This window comes from Sebastes umbrosus, chromosome 2 (assembly GCF_015220745.1).
Source record: "Sebastes umbrosus isolate fSebUmb1 chromosome 2, fSebUmb1.pri, whole genome shotgun sequence".
Taxonomy (NCBI): domain Eukaryota; kingdom Metazoa; phylum Chordata; class Actinopteri; order Perciformes; family Sebastidae; genus Sebastes; species Sebastes umbrosus.
In genome coordinates, this window is record NC_051270.1 from 3,105,787 (window position 1) to 3,115,414 (window position 9,628).

The 9,628-nt window shown below is 37.5% G+C and overlaps 1 protein-coding gene and 1 long non-coding RNA gene across 2 annotated transcripts in view; one reads left to right on the plus strand and one right to left on the minus strand.

Moving 5' to 3' along the window:
• serinc4 (serine incorporator 4) overlaps positions 1 to 888 on the minus strand; it is a 31,264-nt gene extending 30,376 nt beyond the window's left edge. Inside the window, exon 1 of the mRNA XM_037794405.1 lies at positions 769 to 888. Coding sequence (XP_037650333.1) covers positions 769 to 888 — 120 coding nt within the window. The remainder of the gene's footprint in view (positions 1 to 768) is intronic.
• Positions 888 to 8,819, plus strand: LOC119503023. Its single transcript, XR_005210237.1, has 3 exons — positions 888 to 1,022; positions 7,418 to 8,299; positions 8,632 to 8,819. It is a non-coding gene; the product is annotated as an uncharacterized LOC119503023 (long non-coding RNA).
• Positions 8,820 to 9,628: the final 809 nt, after the last annotated feature.

The following is a 9,628-nucleotide window of genomic DNA, read 5'->3' on the forward strand; positions in this document are numbered from 1 at the left end:
CCACTACATTTATTTAACAACTTTAGTTACAACTTACTTTGCAGATTCTACACACAAAATATATGATTAGTTTATAAAATATGATGCATTATAAATTTATTTTGAAATTGTTTAAAAAGTAGCTCCATGTCAAGCCACAACCTTAAAATGCTGCTTACATATTAATGCATTAATGATAATAATCCAATAATATAATATGTAGTAAAATAACCCTCAGGGGAACCCTTCTGCATAACAAGTGCTTTAACTTTTGATACTTTAGGTTTATGTTTTACTTTTATTTTGAAGGCAGGACATGTACTTGTAATGGAGTATTGTAGTTGTGTAGTTTTGTAGCAATAGTAGTAGTAGTAATGTAGTTTTAAATTGTGGCATTGCTACTTTTACTTAAATAAAGAAGTAAAATGTTGTTTAATAAAAAAAACGATATCTTTATGAATATTTATGTACCTTAATTCCTGATTTAACACTTTGTTTTTTTTATTATTATTTATTTTTGTCTTTAATATAATAATTTTTGCTTGTGCAATAAAAAAATAAATACTTTATAAATAATAAAACATTTCTTCAGTCGCTAAATAAATATCTTGATAAGAAAAATCTCACAATATGTCTGTAGCATTCTAAATAATAAATTCCCTCTACCAGTATTATTATCAATAAAATCAACTCCAGAGTTAATAAATAATCCTCTACTGTTTTTGTGTTACAATCAGTACTAAATTGGCAACCTCCAGCTGCAGTGACCTCCTCCTGCTCAGCTCTCACCTGATAGGCCACCATGTTGAGGAAGTAGTTGTAGGCGCCGCTGCGGTTCATCCCCTGAGAGGCCGACATTGTGCCTATAAACTGCTTCTCATCGGCCGCGACGACTCTACATTTGGCCATGAACCTCCAGCACACACAGGTTCTCTCAGCACGCCTGTAAAGATGGCATCCTCACATCTCTCAGAGAGGCCAGAACACAACTTTCTAACAGGCCTGACGATGACGAGAAGAAGAAGTAGAAAGTCCAGCAGCAGGTTTGTTCCCTACATGCTCCTTATTCTGGATTAGCAGTAAATCCAGTCCGGCCGGGCTCCCTGTAGCCGAGAGCCTGATCATGAGCACCGGGTCCAGGCTGCTCTCAGTCCAGCCTCGCAGGGGAATAAGTTGTTTTTGTGCCCATATCCTGTGTGCTTTGGCTCTGCGGCTGTGTTGGGTGCTGCCAGAAAAGAGGGAGAGGTGGTGGCGAATGCCCGGTGCCCTCCCCCCATCCTCCCCCGTCCTACCCGCTCAGATTAGGCAAAGAGTCTGTGAGGGGAGGAGGGGGTGAGGAAGAGGAGGAGGAGGAGGAGGAGGAGGAGGAGGTCGACAGGGACCATGTGTCCGTCCCATCTGTCCCTCCCGTCCCTTCCCCCAGCGCTGCACAAACCCCAGTACAATGGGATTGGGCAATACTCCTGTTTAATCCAGATTTAGACAATTAACCCCGTGTGATTTCTACATGCTGATGCCTGACACCTCACAGCCCCTTATCTACCTACAGACCCCCCTTCATCCCCAGACCTGGTCCAGGTCTGTGAGTCCGTGTGTCACTCACATAAAGAGGCCACGTCCATAATCCCAACAAGTTATCATAGCCGACCCAGAAACAGTGAAGTAGGACGGACTGGACGGTGGAACCGCAGTAAAAGCCGGCGTGCATTAGTAGACTTGCTCACGGCTTAATAATAGACGGGGACGATGGATTTTTTGTTTTTGGGGGCTCTAATGGAACCAGGCAGAGAATAAAAAATGAGTTACATGTAATGTTTTAGCTTTCAAATGATTTTAATCCACTGTTGTCATGAAAGGTCACATTCACTTTGTTCCATTAGATTTAGAGGATGTCTGGAGAAGCAATATCAGAGAACGAACGCTCAGGATCAGGCAAGGTCGCCAAATAGTTATTAGACGTGTGTATAAAACACAACGTTTATTTAAACCGTAAACTTAATGGAAAATGTGCCGGTAATTTTCTGCCAGGACTTTTTCTGTTTTTCTACGGATTTTTTTCTTAGAGTGTATGAATGGGATCTTCAGTTTTCTATCCTCCAAAAAGGGGCGTGGCCTTGACGTTTTACAAAGTACCCGTATGTCTGGTGTGTAGGGCTACGCTAGCCAACCCAATATTTGAGTTACGGCTCCATGTGACTTCAATATCCCACTTTAACGTTAGCTGTCCGTACTAATATTAGCTGCTGTATCACTCTAAGAAAATAATCCGTAGAAAAACAGATAATGTCCTGGTAGAAAATGACCAGGACATTTTCCGTTAAGTTTACGGACATTTTCTTCAACCCTAAAATGTAAATTTCTGTTGATTTACAGGACATCCTTCGTACCGAGCCAAAGCGGAGGATCTTGTTCCCACAATGCAATGCATATACACATGGGAACAAACTACACATTTTTTTTGGAGTTGCATGAAAATACAACCTTTTGAAAGGAACTGTGCATGTAGGAGACAGAGACTTGGTCCAGATTCTCCTCGCTGCCAGAAAAAAAGGCAGATGCACCTGATGCACCACATTACAAACAATGGCTGACCATTACAGATGATATCCTAGTGATGGAGAATCTCACATATAGGTTGAAAATGAAGGAAGATTAATTTGCAAACGGCTGGAGGAAATGGTTGAGATATAAATAAATTTAAAAAGGCATAAATAATGTTGTCTAAATAGAATGTGAACTCTCTACATAGGCTCTATTTTCATTTCCTTTTTACCCTCTTTAATTATACTCTTAAAAACAATAAATATAACGTAAATAGAAAAAGAAAAAGCGCTGAGTGCACAGTGCATGAGAAGAGAGTGAGATTAGATTTGGGTTAGTGTGCAGGGCGGAGCGCCGGGATAATCCCGTGGTTGTCCAGCCCTCCTCTCAGTCAGGATGACCTTCACCGACACAGACAGGACGTTAATATCTGCGGCCTGTTATACTCTCTGAGTCGCCACCTGGTAGCACACTTTCTCTCCTCCACAGAGCTGTAATAGAGGCCAGATGAAATGATGAATTCAGTCTGACCTGTTGACTTTAGATTACTCAGCAGGTGATGCACCAACAGATTTCTAATCAGAGGAAAAAATGGCTGTACTTATGTTTCTCATACAGATGAAACTGAGCTCTCAAAATAATATTTCTCTCTGTAATCTCGTTGTTGTTATGCAAAACCATCAACATACATGTCGGCCTTCTGTCAACTCAATTTAATCTCAAAATAAGATCTAAAAACTCCTCAAAACATCAGTCAATGCTATGAAATTTTGCAAAATTATTATTATATTAAAGGTCTCATATTGTAAAAAGTGAGATTTTCATGTCTTTTATATTATAAAGCAGGTTTTAGTCATATATAAATACTTGTGAAAGTATCAAAACACTCAATCCATGGAGAAATACACACAGCCCGTATCCAGAAACTTTGAAACAAGCCGTCAGGATTTCTGTAATTTTGTGAGGTCACAAATCTACAATATTTAGACCATTTCACAGTTTTAAACGTAAACGTTCTAAATGTGTCCCGGTTTATTTCCGGTTGCAGTGTATGTGAATGACATCAGCTGACAGGAAGTAAACATGGACCCAAGCTGTTGCCTAGCAACGCAGTTCCGTTGTTATTCCATTAAAATGCACTAAAACGGAGTGTTTCAGACAGAGGGGCATATCCAGGCAGACAGTACGAGGAAAATAAAGGTTTTTTTGAACATCAAAGCATGTAAACATGTTCTAGTAGAAACAGAAATACTGTTATTTAAAATACTATAAATAACTATGAACATGAAAATAAGCATAATATGGGACCTTTAAGGATTATTATCTCTGTACATCGCACATATTCTTATTTCTTTATACTGTGAACTTTTGCACACTCCTCAGTCAATATTTTGCACATATCACCCTCTTTGTTTCAAATACACACAACTTCTCTCATTTTAAAAACAGATATATTTTACATATTTTTTAAATTATATTTTTCATATTTATTATTTTGGATTTATCTAGTTTATATTTATGATTCTTAACTTTTGTAGTATCTTTTTTTATAAGTCTCTTGGGCTATAACAGGAATTTGTTAATGAGGAAAATAAGACATAAAACATTGTTTGTTTCTTTTAAAGCAAATTGTGATCTCATCGATACCTCTACCAGTAGGACACATACAGACCAATGTAAAGATTTTACAACAATTACTAAAAAACAGGTCTATTATTATTCAAATATATGAAAAGAATAATATGTGTTAAGCCTGTTACACATCATAGTGTATTAAACATTATTGGAGATGTCTCACTGCAAAGGAGACATTTATTGAAACGTCAGTAAAATCTGATTGTTAGAAATATTGTGGAGCTTTCTAATGATCACTCAATTTATTTACGTGTGTAAAAATAGAACAAAATTCCTTAACTTATTCCTGGATGACATGTCTTATTTGTATTATTGGTAAAGATACTATTCAAAATGACATTATTATTCAGAGAAGAGAAAAGAATAAAATTAGTTTCAAAGATCGAGAAGCGATGAGAAAAAACAACTAGAGAACAAGTGACGACAGAAATGTCACGTTTGTCTGCTTCAGTAGGATGAGTTGTTTTTAGGACGACACCTCCTCTGTACATGCTGGCTGTTGGAAAACAGCAGCCTGAGCCAAAATGTCATTATACTACGTCATTAAGAGCCACAGAGTCTGTCCAGGTTCACTTTCTAGGAACTAAGTAACAAATTAGAGGTTAAATAAGAAACTCGGCTAAGAGGCTTGGACTCACAAACCCGGTGAATGAAGCTTCTCAGAGACGTTTAACAGAATCAGTTGTAGGATTATTAGTCTGAAGAGTAGAAGAGTTGTGTACACAGGAGGCACCACACATACTAACACCCACAGCTAAAAACCACTTTATGATAATCACATGCAGTTTGTTATAGTCAAGTCAGCACACTGACACACTGACAGCTGTTGTTGCCTGTTGGGCTGCAGTTTGCCATGTTATGATTTGAGCATATTGTTTTATGCTAAATGCTGTACCTATGAGGGTTTCTGGACAATATCTGTCATTGTTTTGTGTTGTTAATTGATTTCCAGTGATAAATATATACATACATTTGCACAAAGCAGCATATTTGTCCACTAACATGTTGATAAGAGTATTAAATACTTGAGAAATCTCCCTTTAAGGTACATTTTGAACAGATAAAAAAATGTGCGATTAATCATGATTAAATATTTTAATTGATTGACAGCCCTAGTCTATATGTCTATACTGTAATTTTACTTGTTGGTCTATGCTGTACACACAACATCTATTTCCTTTCCGTCCGCCCAGGTTGCTCTTCCTGAAGTTTCTTCCATTTTTCACTGTTAAATGTTTTTTTTTGGGTCATTTTTCTTTATCTGAATCGAGGTTCTAAGGACGGAGGTTGTTGTATGATGTACAGATTGTAAAGCCCCTTGAGGCAAATTTGTGATCTTGGGCTATATAGATAAATTAATTGGCTTGACTATTTATAATTTCATAAACTGCATTTTACATTTAGATATTTGTCTCATGAACACGTCCTCCTCCAGAACAGATATTGTTAAAACAATCACATTATGTGACAAATTTTAAGGACCAAGAACGTCTTCACAAGTTTAAAAACAACACATAATATCCTTAATCTCACTCTGGATTATTCCCTCCAACATGAGCGGTTGTAAAACCAGTAATTCGCTGTGATAAACACGTGTTGCTCTGAGCGGCATTCCTGAAGGGGCCCCGTTCTCTCTCTCTCAGATAATTGCTGCTGCTGCCTTGTGGGAGAGGAGGCCGTGCCAAAGGAGGACAAACAAGGGGCAAATAGGCGGATGCAAATAGCCGCTTCAGTGAAACCGCTCAATCTATGGTTTCAATAGGCTTGCGCAATAACAGATGGCTGGAATCCAAGCTTGTTTACTGAAAAAAAAGGACAAGTAAAATGACTCATTCATGATTCATGTGGGACTCTTTCTGAGCGAAACAATGAGGTAACGGTTTGTGACCAGCATTGTTTTTTATAGATGTAGGTGGATAAAAAGCCGGGTGTTGTAAATGATGTAGCTGAAAGCAATACGAGTTGTCCTTCCCATAGAAACACAATGACCCATTCATAACTGTGGCATGAATCATATGCTGTGGACAGATTATTAAAAGAGTCTGAATCTGTACCACATTCTTTAAAGGGGACACATCATGCTCATTTTCAGGTTCATACTCGTATACCAGAACATGTTTGCATGCTTTAATGTTAAAAAAAACACACTATTGTTCTCATCCTTTCTGTCTGAATAAACCGGACTGAAACGCTCCATTTGTGCACCTGTCTCTTTAACCCCTTATCATTCTGCCCTCTTTTTTTTTAGAGGGAAAGAGGATATTTAGGGGGAGATAAATAGTCAACAGTAGATGTCACATAGAAGTGGTGTACATCATCTGAAAGCTGGGAACCTGAAAATTAATTTGAGATGCAGCACAGCACTGTGTGTTAAATTGTTCTAGTTATTAATAAGAAATACAAATTAATTAATCAATTAAAATAAATTGTGAAAGTGTAGAAGGGTTTAGAACATTATGATAGAAGTATATGATGGTCATCCTCATGCTCTATTACGTCTCATAAGTTGTTGCAGCAATTTAGGGGTCGATACCATTTGTTACACAGATTTGGTGCTTGATTTAACCATTTTTTTACCACTCAAGAATTGATAAAAATGATCAATAATCCCTCCAAAATACCCCATTAAGACAACAAGACCTTGAGGAACACCATAGAAAAAGCCATGCTGTGATTTGGTTTCAAATACTTTTGACATTTTGGAGATTTCTACAAGAATTGCATTTTTTGACGATTGGATGGCGAGCACTTCTGTTGTGTAAACTGCTCAAAAACCCCCTTATTGATCAATCTAGCTAGGAAAGCCATCCATCCTCTGAATGCTCTAGGTCTCTAGTTTGTGGCTGTAAAGTTTCATGAGGCTGTGATTATCCTAGAGGTCACCACAGGTCATTTTATACTGTGAGGTCAAGTTTAAAAAAAAGAATGAAATGTCTCCTATGGGGACTAACATCATCACATATGAATACAGTTGGGCTCAGTGGATCCACAAGAGTCTCAGCTTTACAGTGACACACAATTTAGTATGCAGAAATATTCAAATACACCATTTTAGAAAACTACCAAACTGCATGTGATTATCATAAAGTGGGCATGTCTGTAAAGAGGAGACTCGTGGGTACCCATAGAACCCATTTTCATTCATATATCTGGAGGTCAGAGGTCAAGGGACCGCTGTGAAAAAGGCTATGACAGTTTTTCCTCGCCAAAATTTAGCGCAAGTTTGGAGCGTTCACCATTAAACACCTGATGCATCCTGCAGAGTCTCACCTGAGACCGAAGACAGCGTCCCGACATCACGTCCCCGAGGAACTGACAGCTGATGAGAGCTCCAAACAGTCAAACATCCATCAGTCGTATACAGCAGGATGAAGGGGTTGCTATTACGACAACGATGCCTCTCCGACCCCGGTGCCATTCCTCTGACTCCTCTCGACCACACTAATCTCCTGAAGGATGAACCTGGTAAACCAGAGAGCAGAGCACTGATGCTTTTCTCACCAGCAGGTGAGATCTTGATCTTTAATCAGATTACTGGAAGGTGGACCTGAGAAGTCTGGAGACGCAGGAAATCTGTGACTGTAGTTGAAGAGCTATTTGTATTAAAGTACAAGTAAACCTCTTATTACAGACAGGAATAGAACGAGGAGGAGGTAATTTACTAATCGTAAACGTTCACGTTGTTGTTGGCTTCTCATCATCTCTCAGACAACAACAACAAGATAGTAGATAAATCAGATAAACATATTAATATATGAAAATATCCTGATAAACTGTGTGAAAATGGAACAAATGAAAGGTGATAAATCAGCAGCTGCAGCAGAGAAGAAGCTGCAGGTCTGTTTACCTGTCTGTCTTAAAAGCTTAGCCTTATTGTACATCGACTCAGTAAGTAAAAGGTTGTCTCTACCTTTAATTAATCACTGATTTAATGCACCACCCGGCTAATACGTTAAGTGACCCAAAACAAACACACCCATGATGACCAACAGGTGAATACAATATGCTAAATGCTGAAATGCTCCCAGTGGATCCTCAAGAATGATTTCAGGCTGAGTGGTGTACTGGTTATATATTATTCTTTGAGAATGATCACGTAAAGAAGTTGAACCTGGAGCAGATTAAAGAGGAAGACGTCAGGCAGGTGAGTACAACAACACACTCATTTACTCACTGTACAGAGAGGGACAGGAGAGAAATAATTTATATTATTCTGATGTTAAAGTGTCATTTAATTTGATTCATGTTGCCTAATAATGCTGCAACCGCCGCGGTGTCCATTGCTCTTTTTATTTATTTATTTATTATGAAGTTATTCTGTATTGCTTACCTGATTATTTTGGATTGAATATTGGTCATAGCTGGCCCAGACCTGAGTTTTATCTGGTGTCCTCACTGGAGGTTATGGTGAAGATTTTGGTCATACTGACCAAATTCTCTACTTTTTTCTGCCCTGTGTGCTTTTCCTCAAAACAGATGGGTGAAGTTGGGTGTCATCTTGATATGACGTTGAATATAAGATAAGATAGACCTTTATTAATCCAGAGGGAAATTGTTGTGCTGCGGTTGCAGTACAAAGAAGAAAAGAGTGCAAATAAAGCAAAACAATAAAGATAGAATAGAAAGCTTTATTGTCATTGTATTAAATACAACGAGATTCATAGTTGCCACTTCTGGTCAGTGCTTTAAAACAAATACTTGACAAGACTAAACGAGGCAGATAAAACATATAACAGGTAAAACACACACAGTTATAAAGCAAATAAAACAGGAATAAACCGGTAAAGTAGATGTAATAAATAAATATAAACAGAGGTATTACACTTGAGGAATGAAATAGGTAAAATAGATGTAATGTAAACAGAGGTAATTGCACTTGTAAAATAGGTAGGGTAGATGTAAATAAAATGTAAACAAAGGTAGTTGCACTTGAGGTATATATTGCATCAAAGGATATATTGCACAGATAAGGTACAACTTTTTTTTTTCAAAATGCTAGTTATTAGTTAACGGTAAGATGTCTATCAATTATACAGTACGACAACATCACAGAATAATTTAATTGCCGGGCTGGCTTAAGGCATAGGCCATTTAGGTGGTCGCCTATAGGGCGCCATCTTCCTCAAAAAAAAAAAAAAATAATAATAATAATAATAATAGTAATAATTTAAAAAATAAAATGCTGATGGGTGCCCTTCCTCATTTTATGCAATGAGGAAGCAAATTAACAGATAAATAAATAAATACACTTTTCACCTCTGTAACTCTCTTTCACACACTTGTTCATCTGTTCATCACTTATTTGTTAATAAAAGTGTAAATTGTCGTGAAACTGACTAAACACTTTTAAGCCAACAATGTCAGGGATGAAATGTTTATTTATATTAATATAATAAATATATATATATATATATAATAAATACAGTTATTTATGAAAATAAAAATCTTGATTTTTGTCTTAAACCATTGTGAT